General features: G+C 44.7%; 1 protein-coding gene across 3 annotated transcripts in view; it reads left to right on the top strand.

Moving 5' to 3' along the window:
• Nucleotides 1-21,128, top strand: part of LEKR1 (leucine, glutamate and lysine rich 1) — a 128,994-nt gene that overhangs the window by 73,639 nt on the left and 34,227 nt on the right. For all 3 annotated transcript variants that reach the window (XM_083177888.1, XM_083177887.1, XM_083177886.1), the window contains exon 7: nucleotides 16,248-16,329. In XM_083177888.1, the coding sequence (XP_083034014.1) occupies nucleotides 16,248-16,329 (82 nt within the window). The remainder of the gene's footprint in view (nucleotides 1-16,247; nucleotides 16,330-21,128) is intronic.

Here is a 21,128-nt window from a genome sequence, read left to right as displayed (position 1 = left end):
CATAGTTTTCCCAATTTAATTTGCAGTCCCTATAATAGTCCAATCTGTTCTTATGGGCTATTCTGACAGTATATAACATAGCTTTCTGTTCCACATTTTCACAAAAGAATACTAATTTGCTTTCACGGTCCCCTGAAAATCAGATCAATTTTTAAATAATACATACGGGCAGATGCCCAATTAGTTTAGTGACATCACTCAGGTGCGTGAAAGGGAGGGGTAATTTATTTATTAACACTTTCTTATATAGCGCACACATATTCTGCAGCGCTTTACAGAGAATATTTGAACATTCACATCAGTCCCTGCCCCAGTGGAGCTAACAATCTATATTCCCTACCATATGTAGATGCACACTCATTCATTCTAGGTTTAGTTTTTGTTACGAGCCAAATATTTTTTGGATTGGGGGAGGAGTACTTGGTGGAAACCTATGCAAGTACGGGGAGAATATGGTGGGAATCGAACCCATGACCTCAGTGCTGTGAGGCAGTAATGCTAACATTACACCATCCGTACTGCCCCAATACTGAGTAAGAATAGACACATTGTTTACCCCAGCACACTGAATGATATAAGTAGCCAGATTGAAAAAACACATAGTAGGAGGATTCAGAGAACTTGGTTACATATATTTGCAAATACAAGCCCCCAAGCCATCTGTCAAGGCTTGTCTTAGTATTGGGTGTCCATATTGCTGCATCTAGGTCCTGGGTGCTTCACCCAAAAAATTAGCACTAAATCACTTCACCGAGCTTAATAAATCTACCCCATAGTCCTATAACTAGATAGAGCCACATGATTATGACTCTTACTAAATTATACCGAAGTACTGCCTACATAGAGTAATCCCAATAGTGCTCCATATGGCTTGTCAGACCAGCACCTCCTCCTAATGCTAGCTCCCTTATGACTCTCACAAATACATAGTGGCGCTCACAAATACATAGTGGCGCTCAATCAGTTAAGTGGTATCACTGAAGTGTGTGAAAGGGACGTTCATGTAACAAAGGCAATCATTTCATTTAGGCTTTGCACATTGTAGTCATTTGTCCGCAATGTCAAAAGTCCTAGGAATAAGAATTTCATTATCTTGCTGGATATTTGCATGTGGTCCTTATAACATCTGTGCAATGCTCAGAGCAGGATTTTTTAAATGTTATTTTCCAAAGGTATGTGTATCCAGATCCCCAGTACTAGTGGGCTATGTGAATGAAATGCTGATTAGTCTATCAGGAACAATGCCTTTTTTATGTATTTCCCGCTAAAGAATTCTGGTGACTTCATCTATTTTCCACCCACATTCCGTCTTGACTTCACAATAGATTTAAGAATATATAGTTGCTATGATTAATGCTACACTACATTCACATAACTGTAATAATTTATTAAAAACAAAGGCTTCAAGCTATATATCAGGGATACTTGGCAGATGACTCAGGTCGTTTCAACTCAAATGCATTGTGAGATATCCAAAGCCACACAAATGCATATATATATATATCTGCAAGGAAGAAAGATCTTGTGATTGCTGGGTCTATATTTATGTTTGTGGATAAAAATAAAATATATAGGTGTTTGTGGATTTTTAAGTCCTAAATTGTTCAGTTGAGAAGTGGGTATAGAGCCTGATTCTGGTTCACTTGCAAAGGACATTTGGTTTGCTAATGGACAAATCCATGTGCACTGCAGAGAGAGTTAGATTTGGGTGAGGTATTTAGTTTCTGTGCAGGGTAAATACTGGCTGCTTTATTTTTACAATATAGATATCAGTTTGAAGTGTAAACCCCACCCAAATCTAACTCTCGCTGCACATGTTACATCCCCCCCCCTTCTGCAGTGCAGCATGGTTTTGTCCATTAGCAAACCATGGGCCTAATTTTGATTGCTTCGTTCCGCCGCACGTTCGCATGTGCATACGCTGGGTGCAAGCGGGCACGGCAAACTGCCAGTATGCTGTCCTATTCGCACCTACCAGTGCGGGCGGAGGTAGTAGGGCAGCCGTGACGGGCTGCACCTATGGGAACGGCCAGCGTTTCATGGAAGATCCCATGAAAACTCTGGGCATTCCCATGGAAATTAGCCTCGGGGTGGGCAGCTGACAGCCTCTTCCCATACAGGGAACATGCAAATCTAAGACACCAGAGAGTGTCTTAATTTTGCATGTACCTTCTAATTCATTCGATGGTCGGTGAGCATCAAATAATTTGGCACCTGCACCCCCAAGGCTGCGAATGGATGTTTATGCAAAACATCCATTTGCAGCCGTGCGGGGAACTCGGCGAGCGAGGGGGGTGGACGACTGAAATGCTCTCGTGGGTCATCAAGCGGCGTCCTCATCACCCCTACATACAGGGCCGATGGGGGATTATCTAGCGAGGGCCATTCTGGCAAATATAGCATGGTGTACGTAGTTGCTCCATCGCTGTCCACATCGGCGTGTGTATGCATCGCATAGTCCTATTGCTGCCGATGTTGGTCTGTGTACACATCATATCGTTTACATCCAGCTTAACACTGTACGCTTTCTGTACATTAATACATTTACATGCTCAGTCAGTGCATGACTGACGTTTCCGCACAGATCTAGATGAAACACCGGCAAATGATCACCTTTTCACCTCATGTGTGTATTCTCTCTAGGCACACTGAATGGATGTGATCGTCATGCATCATATACTGAATGTAGAAGTAAAGCTGGAAGCTTTTCATTTCATTATTAATCATTTTTTAACTGGTCCCCAATCTACAAACCCACAAAGAATACAACATAATACATGCATATATATATATTATAAATTAGAGATTTTTTATTATATTTTGCCTTTTACTATCTATAACTGCACAATATAAACTTACATATACTGTACATGTGTAATTCACACAAATATACATATACCGATCCCTTGAAAATGTAATACTCAATGGCATGGTTACCTACTCTCCTGCATTCTGCAGGAGACTCCCTGACATAGCAGCAATCTCCCTCTCTCCCTCATTAGTCTAGCAATCTCCCTCATGTCACCTTGCCCACATTACACTGTTACATTTTGGGGGGAAAAGGAACGAGAGACAGATACATTTACATTGAATCATCAGCATAATTTCCCAGCACTTTACCAAGTACAGTAGCTCTTACTAAATGCTTTGGGGCTCATCTACATTAGGATATAAGTCATTTTAAAAGATACCTGTCAGATGTAGCAGTACACACCCACGCTTCTAGGTGCCACATTCACAATCTCTATTCCCAATCTCTCTATATATGGAACTAGACACGCCTTTTGGGTAGAGCATGACACGCCCCCGCAATGAAGCGCTTTGCAAAATTCTATTACCAACTATAATCTCCCTGAAACTAGTTTTCAAAAGTAGGTAAGTATGCTTAATGGTCACACACGAGGCCCAAGTTGATCACTGTTGTGCGAATTTGCAATATGTTCAATTATCGTACTGACTGGAACGCGCATGTGGGAGCCAACGTAGCCACAGAAATAGTGAAAATACCTGATTGCAATTCCCTCACAATTTAACAGACAGGAAGCCAGCATTCGGGGGTTGTTTCCTGTCCTTCAAATTGTGAGGGAATTTCGTTTATATATTTTCACTACGTCTGTCACTATGTTGGCTCATGCATGGGCGCTATAATCTGCCATTTTCTGGGAGGGAAAAAAAATGCAGGCGTACCCAGGCATTTTGAGGGAGGATCTGTTACCTCAATGACAGCCTCAATCAGCCTGTCTGTCACAGAGATGTGGAAGGGTCAGTCTGTCACATACTGGGAAAATCATTTGATGGTATGTGAATTGTGTATGGATGTGCGACATGATACCGGGTTGTGAAAATTTTACAAATCACACACAGATTTACACAGGGCAGGTTTTCACTCTGGGTGGTGGCTAACTACTTGCAGTCATCGGCAAATTTGCAGATAAGTAGTCAGGTTTGAATCATGCCCGCAGTTTTTATTAATTTATTTTAAACTCCTGTTTTTGATTCCAGTAATGCCTCCGATACCTTCTTATTTTACCATATAGGTTGTGATTTATGCCTAGTAAAGTTGTTGCCTTACGGTATGTACAGTACTGCACTTGCTGCATTATTATTGTTCTCAAGGAGTGTGGCCTGGTGGCTTAATGCGGGAGACACATGTACCTTCTCTGCACAGTGACTTTTGTCCGTCTTCAGGAGTCCTACTGGCTTCTACACCAGTGGAGTGGCTGGTAGTGTGGGCTACGAGCATATCTGCCCACATTTTCCCAGCGAGTTCCCTATGCTTCGGGGCCCAGCTCCTGCCACCTGGAGCCCAATCCTGTCCGCCTGAGTTCTCGGTTGACCTCAGCTGGTGTCTTCCTCCCACAGCTGTATTCATCTCTATTGCAGGTGAAGAGATCTTGCATGCTACCTCTCATAGCTGCGAGTCTCCTACACGCCAGACTCATTTCATAGTTGCATTACCCAGTGGGGAGAACCTCTCTGGATTTTAGAACATAGTGTCCACCACATTTTTGCTTTTCCCCTCTTCATGTCACTGGAACCTGTAGTGCTGCAGCACTGGGGCAGTATATAACCTGCTCTATCTGTGTCAAAGCCGAGGTCAGTGAAGATTTGCATACTATGGGTGTAACTACTAGGTTCCCTCTTTTACACTGCAGTGCTCAAACACCCTATGTATAGTATAAATCAGGGCACCATCAATCCGGATTTTAGTGAGCAACCTCCATTTTGTTACACTCAAGGGTGTGTGGTCTTTTTTTTACTTCACTATTATGCCTCTGTGAACATTTCTGTCTATATCCATGGTACTTATGTGATAATTCCATGCCTGTTTGAACACCCATTCGGTCTATGTCTCCAACTTGTCTCCAGTGGTCTATGTCTCAAGCGGCTAACTCTTCGCAGATGACTGCAAGGAGTTAGCCGCCTACCAGACAGAGTGAAAACCCGCCCTGTGTAAATCTGTGAGTGAATTGTAAAAATGACACAACCCAGTATCATGTCGCACATCCATACACAATTCACGTACCATCGAATGATTTTCCTAGCTTGTTGATTATTGCTTTGGTTCTATCTCTCTGGAACCAAATATGCATCCTAAAAATGGCACATTACCCCCATGCCTGCCTCCCTCTTAATCCAGGTCAATCTGATCTCTAAACAGTTGGGGACATTTCCAGTGGCAGCTTCCACATCTATATCCACACTCACCCCTAGCCCTGTAGCCAACCCTCTTCTATGTGGACCACATTCCGCATGTTCTTCTGAGCAGATCTCATTGTGGATTTACAATCCCCTGTTCACATGTCAGGTCTGAGGTTACTGGACTAGGAGACCGTACCAAAGTACAGGGACCTTGAACAACAACCGTATTACATTTCATAATTCTGCCCTGGCAAAGCTTTCTGTAGTTAAGGATAAACTTGCTGATTTGTAGGACAGGTCTAGAAGAAACAACTTGGTTTTGTCCATTAGCCTGTTATGTTACAGGACATCCCTCACTGTGTGTCGTGTAACAGCCTCTGTGACTTTTGCCATGACCCTTTTTCCAGAAACTGCTTTCCTCCTCGGACAATGGTGACTTACTCATAGATCAGATTTACTGACTCCGGAAACAACAATCTGCACCTGGAAATGTGCTCTGTGATTCTTAGAATACACTTCTTCTTCTGACTGAAGATAGAGTTTTTTGGTTTTTTTTTACAATAGTCAACTCATTCCATACTTCAATTAATACCATTCACAAATGCTGGTCTTTCCACCTGTCACTGCAGCAAGGGCTCAGGATACGCAGTATAATTTGGGGTTTTCCTTTATTCACAAAAATAGATCTTCCCATGTCATCTGGTCCATGGAGGCCAGCACCAAACTCCAAAAGGAACGGAAAATACCTCTTTTGCACCTGTAAAGCAGGCCTTACCTCTCCAATATACCTGGACTCGAGTGGATTCACACCCCAGCCTTTCCCATGGAAACTGAAAGGCCACCCTTTCTTCAGTTACTACGTTTGGTTTTGGTTCAGTTAGTCTTCTTTGGTGGGATTGTATCCCTTATGGATACTGGACTGCCTATACTTCAACTTTAAATGCACCATTCCCCAATAACTATTCTGGTACATGTTTTCGCCTAGTACCTGACTCAGCTGAAGTGTTTCATTTTTATGGGAGATTTGCGAATGTTATCCACTTTGCCATATATCCATACAGCAGCTACTATGGCCCAGACTTTTGGATTAGTATTTTTGCTCTCCCTAGAAGCTTCCATGCATCTCTTTTGTTCCCTCGGATTGGCACTACATTTCGGCAATAACTTTCCTTGCTGCTCATATGTAAAGTCTTTACCTTTAAAGTAAAAGAGCTAAAACCCCCCAAATATTAACAGACTGTGCATTTGCTGCGATCATATTACTCATGTGACCAGATGCTTTTGCGAATGTGTTTACACTGAGTTTTAAAGCCGAATAATTGAGAGGAAGGAACCGTGTGTGGGTGGAAACTTGGAGTGGCGGCAAAATTACAGGTGTGCTATGCCTGTTTTGGGGCATATACCTGCCTTCAGCTATTATCATGTAAATAGAGAAACATGGCACCAGCGTAGCCATAGGTCAATGCGAGGAGTCAATCTGTTGGTGCTGCGCAATCGCAGTAGATTTTGTGATGGCTCTGGTGGGTGTGTTTATCTTATTTTTTGGGTGGCAGCTTCACTTGGGATGATTAGCAGTTCTGTAACCTCGAAGATCACTGATGCATCTATATTTGCGCACAGACACGAATTAGGCCCTAGTCCCTCTTGAACCCCTAAACTAACCTAGTTTCTTTAAATCTTTACAAAAATAGCTTCAGGAGGTTAACTCTACATTTAGTGTGGTTGTCAGCCCAAATTTGGTGCAACTTTACAACAAATCTTCTGAAACGGACAAATGTTTTGCAGAGATGGTTGAGGTTTAGATTATAACAATATTGGTGATCTCATGTATGGAAGCTTGAGCGTTGTCTTCTTGCATTTGGATGTACCGTATGGTTTGCCCAAATCTACAAAGGGTTTAACCTTTCCTTACCTGGTTCTGTCCTTGGGCCTTGTGCAGGCTTCCATTGGGCCCCCTCCTTACCAGTAGTACAGAAGACTCTGGGATTGTCTACTGCACATGTAAAAGTCTCTGGGAACATGGCACCCACTCTGGTTCACGGGGACATATGTACTTATGTACGCATGTGCAAATCACCATTGGTATTTGCAGCTCTGCAACCAGCGCCAGGCTGATTATGGGGTAATTGTAATTAAATAGTCGCAGAGTGTGTGGGGCCCCCTGTACCGCACAACTTGCACCCATTTTAAGTATGCCAGTGGCTATTCTACTTTCCCTATTCGGGAGGGATTCCTACCTCCCTAATCAAAGCCTTTGGTGGAATTGGATTGAGCTCTCACTTTTGTTTTCCTTTTGCCAGACCTGATTTGGTCAGCAAGCTACTGCTGCATCTCCATTCCTATGTCTCACTTTGATTGGGCATTACAGTCCATTCTTCCTTTATCATCCACACTTTGGCCCTTATTCTGGTTGGTGCGGTAATATCCGCGTGCGTTCGTGCCGCCGATGTTTTGTGTCTGCGCATGTGCAGAGGCTCATTACCATATGTTTACACCCCGCGTTTCATGGGCGTTCCCATGCAAACGCTTGGCGTATGTTTGGTAATGCGGCCGTGACGCACGTGTAGGGGGCGGACATATGACATTGCCGGATGTCAGCTGCCCGCCCAGATCCCTGCTTTTGCACGGAGAAATGCCCGTGTGGTCTGAGGTTGCGGGAGCTGGCGGACCACTCGGCCCTGAATTCGATGTTCTGCGATCATCGAATGATGGGGGAGGTTCCCTGAGATGGAGGAGGTGTATTCCTGAGAAATACACGTGCGGTCCGTTCGGTCAGCTTCTTACCGCGTATGGACGGAGTTGGTGATCCGTATGGAAGGCGGGGTTTTGGACGCACGGTGCTGGCCGCATATTCGGATCCGGCCGCACCAATTAGAATAAGGGCCTTTGTTTGGCTTGGGGCCCACCACTTGGTTTCAGTACCTTCAGCTTACACACATATGCATACGACCCCTGCTGTTTTACTGACACCTCAGATCCAAGTTCTAACAAGACCAACTACGGCCTCCTTCCATGGCTATTTCCTCCTGGCAGCCCCACTGAGCTTCTCGATAAATTCCCTATCCAATTACACTAGGAAAATGACCTCCGTGGGAGATTACATTGCACATCGGGACTCTGTTTATCTTAAATGTTTTACAATGTCATATTGTACCAACCACACTGCAAATGAATGTATACCTGTCAATATATTGTATTTATCCATTACTAAACTCCATAGAATATGGCTCTCATTCTGAAAGCTTTGATGGTACCATTGTAAAATGGAAGGTACTATTCTACATGTTTTCCGGGACTGCACCATCCTGTTCTCCTTTTGACTTCTAGCCCTTCTTCCATTTCCCTTGGCTAAACTTTGTTCCCTGTCTTTGGTAGATTGCACACTGCTTTTATCTTCACCTTTCCATCAGTTAGTTTAGTGCAGTGATGGGGAACCTTCGGCCCTCCAGCTGTTGTTGAACTACACATCCCAGCATGCCCTGCTACAGTTTTCCTATTTGGCCTTTCTAAAACTGTTGCAGTGCATGCTGGGATGTGTAGTTCAACAACAGCTGGAGGGCCGAAGTTTCCCCATCTCTGGTTTAGTGAGTGATGTTGCTCAGTTTGCTGTAGTTCTGGTGTATCGGAAGCTGAACTACAAGTGTTTTTATGGTAAACTTTTGGTGCTTCTAACTGATAACAGGTAAAGTCACAGATAGGCTGCTCCTTTTTTCTACAGTTTGATCACTTCTTCTCTTTTCCAACCCAACATAGGAGCTTCGACTTTTAATAAAATTAGAGTTTTTAAAACTACAAAACCTGAAAAAATGTAATAAAAATATTCTTGATCTGGCCTTATGTGTAGACAAGCAAGGTTATCTAGGGATAAACAAAAATAAGGGGGTAAGGTTTTCACTCCCAATGTGAGCACTGTATTGTATGAGCTACTGTATTGTATGTTTGTTTGTATGTTTGTAGAACTGTACACCACAATATTATATGTTTGCAATAGTTTCTTCTGAGCAGAGGCGCTTTAAGAGAGGAAGGGGCCCCAGGGCCGGTGCAAGGATTAATGACGCCCTAGGCAAAATGTCAGCCTATTGCCCCCCTCCCCCCAGTTATCCCCTTCCCAGACAGTAAGGTGAAAGTGCATATATATATATATATATATATATATATATATATATATATAACCAGAAGAGAGAACCGGCACAACAGGACTTGTGTGTAGCCCAAAGATGGTAAGATGTCCAGGTGCCAACAATAGTGGCCTTGCAGCCCCTTGTAGATACAAATGTGAAGAAAGGGCACTCAGGGACTTGTTTGAGGTGAAAGGTGGACTGGTTTATTCAGTCAAAGAACGCCTACGTTTCGGGGTCTCCCCCTTCGTCAGGACAAGTTAAAGGTGTAACACCTTTAACTTGTCCTGACGAAGGGGGAGACCCCGAAACGTAGGCGTTCTTTGACTGAATAAACCAGTCCACCTTTCACCTCAAACAAGTCCCTGAGTGCCCTTTCTTCACATTTGTATATATATATATATATTGTCACGGACCCACCGGTCGCCTGCTCCGATACGTCAATCTGAGCAGCGCCGGCCGTGACTGGGGTTCACTCAGGACACTCGGGTCCTTTCCTTGAGGTACACTGCCACCAGCCAAAACCTGATTTTAGCGCCTGAAACTGCGCAAGGGGCGGCTTGGCTCGCCCCTGACCACACAATACAAGATAACAATGGTAACGTTTTCCAGCCTTTCTCTCCTGAGGCTAATGAGTCTTAAGAACACAGAACCAGAACTGGGAATATGTATTATTTATTCCTAGAAATACTACAGAGCTTTAGAAAATAGTTACAAGATTTTACAATGATTTTAAAAGTACACACAAGTTTTAAATGCAAATTTCAGAAATAAAATAAAAAGGGAAAAAGGACAGAACCGTATCTTACAATCCTGAAGTGGGGGGGTTCTCCACAAGAAATCTCTCGTCGCCTACAGCCTGATTGCTAGACCCCCAGGTAGTGACACTGACTATAGGGAGAAAGGTCTTAGTTATACCTTGCAGACTCCCTCATCCCTCCCACCCTTGGGATTTTTAACCATTCCCTTGCTGAGCCTAGTGAAGGTCCCTAGATATAGGATCTTTCCCATAAAGAATTTCTCCCTGCTTTGAAGTAGATTTTATACATTCCTCAAGTGATAAGAGGTCATTTAGTGCAGGGCCAGAGCCACTTTGGCCGGTTAGCTGGACACTATTGCTCTCCCCCCCAATCTGGTTTATGAGGGGTCTCAGATCTTATCTTACATCCTAACTCCAGAGGAGTCCACAGATGGCTACACTCCCTGGGTCACCAATAGTCCACACACATAATACATGACATGTTCTGATCTCCCACATAATAATCACAGGCGGCATGAATTTACCAAACATACCAGACATACATTGATTGCACAGATAATCATAACAGGAGGCATACGTTAATTTGATCGATCACCTGATCTGATCGTTACACCTCCCCCTTTTAAAATGGCGCACAGAGGCGGTGACCCACGTCACCGTCTCATCAGTGCGCTATTAACTACATCACCTGGACAGGTAGCAGTGGTCTCTGTGCTGAGACAGACTGCCACTGATTCTGCGGGATCTGTACTAACACTTCCCTATACTTGGCACCACCTGACCCATAGTCTGTGAGCACACTGATATAGTGGAAGCTGTGTCCCCCTTTTCCATCCTGGCTGGCATTGACACAGCCCACCACAGCTGTGCGTCGAACTCCTGGGCATGGATTCTCCCCTGCAGCTGGCAGTTTGGCCTTACTCACTGAGATCAGTACCAGACCATTCCGCCACACCCCAAATGGCCATCCCCCTGGGACTCGTAACTCGGCACGTTTAACTATACCACAGGTGTGGGGCATTCTCCCAGCACTATATACAGACTTAAAAATGTCTTCCCAGCACCTCTCCTGAGCTGACTGACCCCCCCTCCCCTTCACTGGGGGGAAGGTCCACTCACTCAACACCTCACACCTCATCCTTTTGTGAGGAGATTCGCTCTCTGGGTCTGTGTGTGTGAATTGTGAAGGGGGGCACGTTTCTGCAAGGGGGAATACCAGCAGGTCATTGTCACCTGTCTCTGAAACATCCCAGCTCAGCTTTTCCGAGGTTAATGGAGCTGAGTTTACCTGTGCTTCGCGGGCCCTCCCACCCTTCTGGTTACACACAGCAGCTTCCCTACTAGCCACTGGCTCTATTCCTGAAACAACCCTCTCACTGTACTCAGGGGTATCTTTCCCACTTCCCAGGTATAGGGCAGCCTGTGCATCTTCCACAACACATGGGGCCCATCCTGCTGGCTTACAATTGCACCGTGGCAAAAACACTATATCTGGATCCCATTGTCTCTGAGCAGGAATGGGGTTATCTGAGCATGTTGTCACCAGTAACTTATTGGCAGGTACATGCGCTGCCTGCAACCAACTCAGATCGGTCCCATTGGTGCAGTTAGCGTCCCATGGCACCATGTCACAACCAGACATCACTGGAAGAACAGGGTTAACGTCTAGCACAGCAACCCTAATGACATCACCAGCAGCACTCCTACCACTGATGAGTGAGGGTGTCTCATTCCCAACTAGATTAGGGCATTCATTTAACCCCACAAACTGGCAAGGATTACCCACTATACCTGTCTCTAACTCACCCTTCACCTCTACCGAAGGTACGGCACTATCACAGATCATCCCAGGGGCTTCACACAAAATAACAACATTGCAATGTTCAGCATGGTTACATACTACCTGAGATGCATCATATGGTTCAGAAGGGTTAGCGACAGATATGTGTGGAGTTAATAAAAGTCCCACATCAGTAGTCCCACACATACTTGTGTGCATACAGTCAGAAAGTCCCATTCCTATTTCCGACATAGTCTCATCCCTGCATACTTTCACTATGCAGTCAGCCGCTTCCGGCAACAAATCTGGAGCAACGGGTGGGAACATGCTGCTCACATCTTCCAGCAGTTTAAACTGGGCCTTGTGATGTGAGGTCTCTGGAACAGGTTCCACACCGATTGTAGCAGGCCCGGGTACCATGTCCATGAGGGAAACCCTGGTAGGCTGTGTCGTTGGTTCCATAGCTGGTGATAGAAGCTGTTCCAGGCGATTCCTTTCAGCATCTGCCCAGCGGCACTGCTCTTTCCACCATGGAGTATCGAGCTTTTTACAATCATAAGCATATTGCTGCGCTATCTCAAAACAGTCCGTCAGGTCTCTCAGCAGTAACCAAGGAGTCGCATCGGGACCCCAGGTTAGAAACTCGCCGCGATACATGCCGAAAACATTGCGCTCATCATTTCGTGCATGGGTGAGCCGCTTGATCATCTCCCAGCGGGAATTGTTGGGGCAGGAGATACCTTGCAGCTGACATTCTGTAGTGAGTTCCTCTGGGCTCATAAGCCTAAACGGATAATCATCACCATATGGGTCAGAATACTCACTGGGCTCTTCTGGTGCTGTAGGGGATTTGTACTCTGCAGTCTCCCTGACTGCCACACATCCTACAGTCTCCCTGGTGCTAGCAGAGATGTCAGCTCTCTGAGCATCGGTGGTAGTGTCCAGGGCCAGCTCATCACTCACAACCAAGCTGACACTCACTTGGCTTCCTCTGTCTGCTTCCAAGACAGGGAACTGTGCATGACACGGTCCGGTAAAATTCACGTCAGCGGTGATTTGGGACCTCTGTCCCTTGTTAGGCTCCCCATGATTGATAACAGAGTCCACATCATGATCCAACACATTATTTACTTCCGCAGACAGTAAAAGTTCAGTACGAAGCCCATCTCCTGCTAACTCAGTAGCCCCGGCAGATAAAGTCTCACGTAAAGGTTCGCCATCATGATGCCCTGTATCATCCTCCACTGGTTCACCAACAGCGATCAGCCCCCTGAGCCTCACCAGTTCCAACTGGTACTCACGCTCGGCCTGACGCTCTGCAGCCTCTCTGTCGACAATGGCTTTGCGCTCCGCAGCCTCTCTGTCGACAATGCCTTGGCAGAACTGCACCAGCTGCAATGCGAATACGGGGTTCACATTCTTCAATTGCCTGCTAGCAGCTAGAAGGTCGCTCTGCAGTGTAGACTTGCTGGGTCCAGCAGAAGTGTTTGACCCTGGCACGGAATCGTTTGTACTGTCCAGTGCTGACTGAGCCCCTGGGGTAGGATTGTCCATGGACTGGTTTCCTCCAGCAGCTAGAGTCCGATCGGCATCCACTAGTGCCTGAATCATACGTTTTCTACTCTGGCCAGACCAAGGGATATTCCTCTGCACACACACGACCGCCAGGTCATCTCTCCTCATCTGCTGGTAATCAGCCATCCGGAGTCTCACACTTGTCAAATAAAATGATAGGAAAGAAAACAAGAGAAGGGAGGGAACAGAAATTGCATCCACTGTGTGACTTTTAAAACTATAGTAAAGCTCTGAGTTCTGATTCTGGTGATGTGGGTATTTCACACAAAATTCTACCCACACTCACTTAAGTTCTTAAAGAGAAAAATGAATTCTCCACCCCACCGCTTGCCGCCAAATGTCACGGACCCACCGGTCGCCTGCTCCGATACGTCAATCTGAGCAGCGCCGGCCGTGACTGGGGTTCACTCAGGACACTCGGGTCCTTTCCTTGAGGTACACTGCCACCAGCCAAAACCTGATTTTAGCGCCTGAAACTGCGCAAGGGGCGGCTTGGCTCGCCCCTGACCACACAATACAAGATAACAATGGTAACGTTTTCCAGCCTTTCTCTCCTGAGGCTAATGAGTCTTAAGAACACAGAACCAGAACTGGGAATATGTATTATTTATTCCTAGAAATACTACAGAGCTTTAGAAAATAGTTACAAGATTTTACAATGATTTTAAAAGTACACACAAGTTTTAAATGCAAATTTCAGAAATAAAATAAAAAGGGAAAAAGGACAGAACCGTATCTTACAATCCTGAAGTGGGGGGGTTCTCCACAAGAAATCTCTCGTCGCCTACAGCCTGATTGCTAGACCCCCAGGTAGTGACACTGACTATAGGGAGAAAGGTCTTAGTTATACCTTGCAGACTCCCTCATCCCTCCCACCCTTGGGATTTTTAACCATTCCCTTGCTGAGCCTAGTGAAGGTCCCTAGATATAGGATCTTTCCCATAAAGAATTTCTCCCTGCTTTGAAGTAGATTTTATACATTCCTCAAGTGATAAGAGGTCATTTAGTGCAGGGCCAGAGCCACTTTGGCCGGTTGGCTGGACACTATTGCTCTCCCCCCCAATCTGGTTTATGAGGGGTCTCAGATCTTATCTTACATCCTAACTCCAGAGGAGTCCGCAGATGGCTACACTCCCTGGGTCACCAATAGTCCACACACATAATACATGACATGTTCTGATCTCCCACATAATAATCACAGGCGGCATGAATTTACCAAACATACCAGACATACATTGATTGCACAGATAATCATAACAGGAGGCATACGTTAATTTGATCGATCACCTGATCTGATCGTTACATATATATATATACACTCATACACGCACGTGTGCATACCATCCCCCACACTGTACACCTGACCCCGTCCCACACAATGTACATCCTATCCCCACACTATGCACCTGACTCCACCCCCACACTGTATACCTGACCCCTTCCACCCACACTGCACACCTGACCCCATCCCCCCACACTGTGCACCTGACCCCATTCCACACAATGTACACCTGACCCCATCCCCCACACTGTACACATGACCCCATCCCCCCACACTGTGCATCTGACCCCATCCCCCACACTGTGCAGCCTATCCACACACTGTACACCTGATCCAATCCCCCACACTGTATACCTCATTCCCTCCCCCCACACTGTACACCTCATCCCCTCTCCCCACACTGTACACCTGGCCTCATCTTCCCACACACTGTATCTGACCCCATTCCACATGCCACACACTGTCCTCCCTGTCACTCCCAGTCCCCATCCATGCACTTACCTACAACAATAGCAGCTGGAAAGGTGAAGGCACCGAGAATTGAGTTCTAGACGGCTCCTCTGAGGTTGAGACTGGAGAGCCTATGACTCATCGTCAGACAGTGCAGCTCTCAAGCCCCAGCAGCGTCATGTGACTTTCAACAGCAGCCTCAGCACAGTGTCTGCTGCAGGATGTGTATGCAGCATGAGTGTGGCTGCAAGCATATGGCTGTGCCCCCACAGCTCTAAACATATTTAGACCCCTCACTAGCTTGCACACGTTAAAAGAAGTCTGTTATAAGGGAAAGGGGATATGGGGATAGACCAGTGCACAGGTTTAGATAAGGGCATTGATTTAGATGTATATATGTATTATTCCACAATATAGTAGGTACAGGTACAAGTGATAAAGCTTGTTTTTAAGTTGAGGGTGTGGAGGTGCTCCCTAGAGAGTAAAAAATGTTTATTGGAAAGAAGAAGGGGACAGACTCTCTTTTTGTTGGGGCACGTTAAAAGAAGGATGACTTCTTCCTTCATTTTTTTCATAATAACAGATGTAACAGCGCCCTCTAGTGGCCAGCGCCCTAGGCAGCTGCCTAGTGGTAGCTACGGCCCTGAGGGGCCCCCTCTTCTCTGGCAGTGCAGTAAACTGGCATTATTTGCCTCTGTCCTAGGGATATCTCTATTGCGCATACAAAACCCCCATGGCGACCCTTTCTCCAATGATACTTGCAGCTGTGCAGCCAGAGTTGGGCCTGAAGGAAAGGTGAGTATAAAGAAATGGGTATAGATACGCCAGTGCTTCTGAGTGTTATCTTATGTTCCCACAGATGTGTTTTATACAGGGCATCTCACCTGTGATCTTAAACTCATTTCTAGGCATGCAACACAGAACATTAAGGTTCCCACCATGTGAAGCTTACAGTATTTTGGCATAAGCCCTGAACGTTCTGTAATAACACTTACTGCCTACTGTTCAGGCATATTAGCAAATAACTCTCCTGTTACTTCCACTACATTTTTTCTTGTAATTTAAAGTCCATTTGTAATGTGATCTGTAATTATTACAATCCCTACTCCCTAATTAAACCATTTTCATTTTTTTTTTCAGACTTACAACAACAGTTGGAAACAGTGGGAATGGAGTTCCATAATGCAACTACAGAACTACAGCACCACAAAGACACTGCCGTGTAAGCTGCTCTGCTTTCTATACCTAAACACACCGCAATTTATCACAGCCGCTGCTCTATTTGTGACATGAGTAGGCCAGCCCATGTAATAATACGTTGCAGCTGACTCATGGACATACTGTACGTCACTTTTAAAAGGAATACCAGATGACACTGAAGCAGGTCTGCAATGATTAAGGAATGTCTCAAATGCATTTTTCTACTTAAACCTTTGCACGTATTATCCATTAAAGAATGCTGCCTAAAACATTGACGTAGACCAGGAAACTACAAAAACATAAGAGCGGTAATAATATTATTGTAGCAGTTGGCAATAATGTTCAAATGGTGCATTGTTCCTTACAGGCTACAAACCTATATTTTAATCTATGTATATTCTGCATGATCTTCGAAGTAAATGTGATCTGAAAACAGGAATTTATGTGTTGGACTGACAGATAAGTGCGAGTGCGTTTTTATAGTATTCTGTTCTTTCCCATGATGCTCTTCTAAAGACAACTCCTTTGTGGCTTTCTCAGTGAGCTTGCCTTTCAAGTCCACAAGTAGAAGATTGAATGCATGACAACCTGTAAATATTGTGAATACATAGCAACATTTTATTTGTAAGGCTGATACAATTACGTTCTCTCATGACCAGTCTGTAATCACTAAATTTTGATAACTTTTCTATTGAATTAAAAGTATTGTATTTGCTTCCCTGGATACTAAGGACGTATTACAAAATAGAAGATGATTATTTTTTTTTATTCATTTCCTTTCTGTACCAGATACAGTTTAGCTGTATCTGGTAACTGCATCTATTGGTGCCTACAAACGTAGCGATATACAGGCATTTTCTGAGTGATGTTACTTAATTTAACTATATCACTCTGAAAATGTCCCTGCATCGCTGTGTGTGTGTAGGGGCCATAGTGATATCGATGCACGGAGCCGCGCGTCGCTATCTCCCGCCGATTAATCAGTGTAGGGCCCATAAATGAATATTTGTTCCCTGCTGTAATTGAATGCATTTATTTAGTTGTAGGTCCACATCATCTTAAATGCAATGCACTTGTATTCATTAAATATTCATATATAAGAATTGACAGTGCCCCGTTTGTCAGACTGCAACCTGACTGCGATTTTTAAAACTGACACTTGAACCTGAGACATAAATGTTTCTTGACGTTTTATGTGGCTACTGCATGTGTCGTTCCATCTGGGGGCTGTGATCACTATATAGAGGACTATATATGCACCCCCAATTCAGCAGTCTAACATAGCTAAGATATATAATTCAAGCTTCTCATCTCTTTGTAGATTAATTGTGATTCTGGGGGTTAGACTAGGGCCCTTATTCTCAAATGGACAAAACCGTGTGCACTGCAGGGGGGCAGATGTAACAGGTGCAGATAGAATTAGATTTGGGTGAGTTATTTTTTTTCTGTGCAGGGAAAATATTGACCGCTTTATTTTTACACTGCAATATAGATCTTCCTTTGAAGTAAAACCCCACCCAAATGTAACTCTCTGCACATGTTACATCTGCCCCAACTGCAGTGCACACGGTTTTTGTCCACTTGAGAAGGAATTTGCCTACCAGAATAAGGGCCTAGCAGAGTATTGCAAGATGCAACTGTTCAGGGCTCAGTTATCACTTGACTTGATGGTAACCATTGATCGCACTGTGTAGTTTTGTCTTTTTCAATAAGAACTGAAAGATGATGTTTCTAATTGTGTGGCAGCAGCAGGGGGCATTGAAGGAGGATGGAATCATACGCTATCTTTGTTCCATTAAATACAGTTGGCACTGTGGTTAACCGTAGTTTTAATGGCAATAGAATGTCAGACAATTACTTCCGTCTGACTACGGTATTCCATGGAACTGCTACTGTAAGAGATTACATGACACATTGTAACCAAGAGCAATGGTGAAATGCTATTCCAGCTATATAGCCACATGTAGTCATAGATTTCTCACAATTGCTTCTTCGTTTCTTACATACATATTTAATCCCTGCTATAATATTTTCCAGGAGTAATCTGGCAAATGTGTTTCTCATTGGGCAGCTCCTAATGTACAACGTTTACCTGTCCATTTGCCATTGTTCTAACTACGTACATGTACTTACTGTACTTTGTATGTATAGATGTAATTATATGGTACAGCTAACCAGCATAAATTATACATCACACATAAAATGTAACTGTAATGAGGCTCCTGTCCTGGATAACTTAAGTGGTGTACACACGAGCAGACTGCTGGCTAGTGCACTGAGCAATTTTGACTACGGGGTTCTTCTGGTTGCGAATTTGCATCCTTGCGAGTCAACCAGAACCCGGCCTGCGAATGGTGGTACACTGGTCCACCATTCGCACGGCGTGTACATTCGCTTGGCATGCGAATGGATGATTTACATAGACAACCATTTGCATGCCAGTGGGAATGGGAACCTCCCACATCTTTTGATGGTCACTGACTCTCAGGTCACTTTTATATGCATGGACGTTCTCGCAGAAATGGGCGGGCAGCTGGCATGCGGTGATGGGCGTTCCCATGGGTGAGTACCTCTGCCCATCGCCCCCACCCACCCACTGGCCGCAATCTGTCCACCACACGCACCCAGCACATGCGCAGAAATGCGCACGTGCATTGAGAAAACATTGGCCCCCAGCCATAGACCAAATACACACAGATGTGCGGCTAGTCAAAACTGCCTGCACTGTCTACATCGTCTGGCGATAGCGACATTGCGGTGCCACGCATCGCTATTGCTGACAGTGTACACATTTTGGCTAACCTAGGTGAATTTGACAAGTCAGTATCACATGGCCAAATCGCACTGTGTGTACACGGCTAAACTTATTAGGTACTGCAATTGGTGATAATCACAAACTGATAGCAAAAATTCCCCCCCAATAAACCTGCGGCTAAATATTGGCTGCCTAAATTGCAGATTTAATGGGGTTTAACGGGCGGTAACCCCCGATGATGCTTTTTCCTGTGGACTTTTGAAGTCTGAAGCTGTGAGGTAGAGTAGACCCTCCGGGATTAAGGCATGGGTTAACCCCTCTAATTGGATTGTGCCAGTGTTATAATTATCTTAATGAATATGCCCCTTGGTGTCATTAATGTACATTTAAAGCTTTACATTTTTAGAACTAAAAAATAAATAATACATTTTAAAGGGATTTAGTTACAATGTCAAGATTGTTGAAATGTCGGCATGTGCAGAATATCCTGTAAAATGCAAACATTCTGCATTGACCAGTAGCAGAGATTTAGAGTTATGCTGGGCATACGCTAGTGCGATTTGGCCACTTTTCACCCAATTCTGGTGGATCCAGCTGAGAAATTGGATGAAAAGTGGCCGCTTGTGTTTGACATTGGATTCGATCCAGTGCGCAGTTCCATGCGCATTAAATCGGAGTTGAAGATTAGACCTGCTTGCAAGTCCGCCTCTGACTCGGATAGCCTCCCGGCAATGAGGAATGGCATTTCTTGCGATTCTGCTACCCGGGAAGATCCCAGGCGGCTTAAGAGGAATGGGCTGCGGCTTCTCGGAGGAGAAGTTGCGTCAGTGTATGGGTGCCTTTAGACTATGGTAGGGGAGGTTAAGGTTAGTATGGTTAGATGTCAGACATACAACATTGTGAGCAAGTCAACATTATGACATTGTACTTGACATTCTTATATCGACAATCTGAATGTTGACATAACGAATGTCAACAAAATATGCCAAATCTTTCTTATAGCTACAGTAACTATTTCCAGAGATGTTATTAGATTTTGGGACACAATGTCCTCTTCTATCAGGCAAGGCTTTGTAAACAAAGGACCTTTATGTGCCAAACTCTTACAACATTGAAGGAAGTAAGTGGTAATTAAATATGTATATTTTGTTATATTATGTTACAAATTTGATGTCATCCAAATAAACATGGTGTAACGTAACAAGTCCAGGTATTTATAACAAGTTCAGTTATGGGATCTCTTATCTACAGTCATTATATACAGACATGCACAAACGCCAAGAGGAGAGAGTTAAAAGTGCAGATAACAGATCCCATAACTGCACTTATTATAAATACCTGGACTTGTTACATTGCAACATGTTTATTTGGATGACAAATTTGTAACATAAATTAAAAGCACATTCCTGTTTCCCATTGATAAAGTTGTACACACAGACCTGATTTCTTTTTATTATAAGTAACACATCTTAAGGTGCGTACACATTGTGCAATATGATCGCTGGCAATTAGGGATGCCAATCCCGGGCATTTTTTCAATCCCGCGATCCGGGATTGAAAAATGCTCAATCCCGGGATTCCCGGGATCGGCATCCTCACCATCAATCCCATTAGTAGCACAGATTCCACACCGACCGACCCGCACATTTACTTAAATTAGCGAGCGGGCGGGCGGCCGGGACTGGGTTTGAAGGTGCACGGTGCCATCCGGCAAGTGCACCTCCTCCTTAGCTGACAGCAGGCGGAGGCCGCAGGCGGGCAAAGGAGAAGAAGAGGCAGGCAGGTGGGCGGCGTAGAAGAGTGGGCGGTGAGTGGTGATGATGTGGCCTGCGCAGAGTGACCTCTACTGTCACGCTACGCAGGCCGCACGCAGGGGTCGGGATTCGGGAACAGTTTTTTATTTTTATTTTGACCTTATGTATTTTCTTTATAGGAATTATAAGCTGCCACTAGGTGGCATTCCTTGTAAGTTTAGTAAAGGTGAAAGAAGAGGACACCATGCCCTAGTGATGCCAAAAGAGTTTCTACAAGTGGGGTATGAATCATGACCTAATGCTTGTCGACCT

This window comes from Crinia signifera, chromosome 3 (genome assembly GCF_055691185.1).
Source record: "Crinia signifera chromosome 3, ASM5569118v1, whole genome shotgun sequence".
In the NCBI taxonomy this organism is placed as follows: domain Eukaryota; kingdom Metazoa; phylum Chordata; class Amphibia; order Anura; family Myobatrachidae; genus Crinia; species Crinia signifera.
This window is presented reverse-complemented; position numbering and strand designations above follow the sequence as displayed.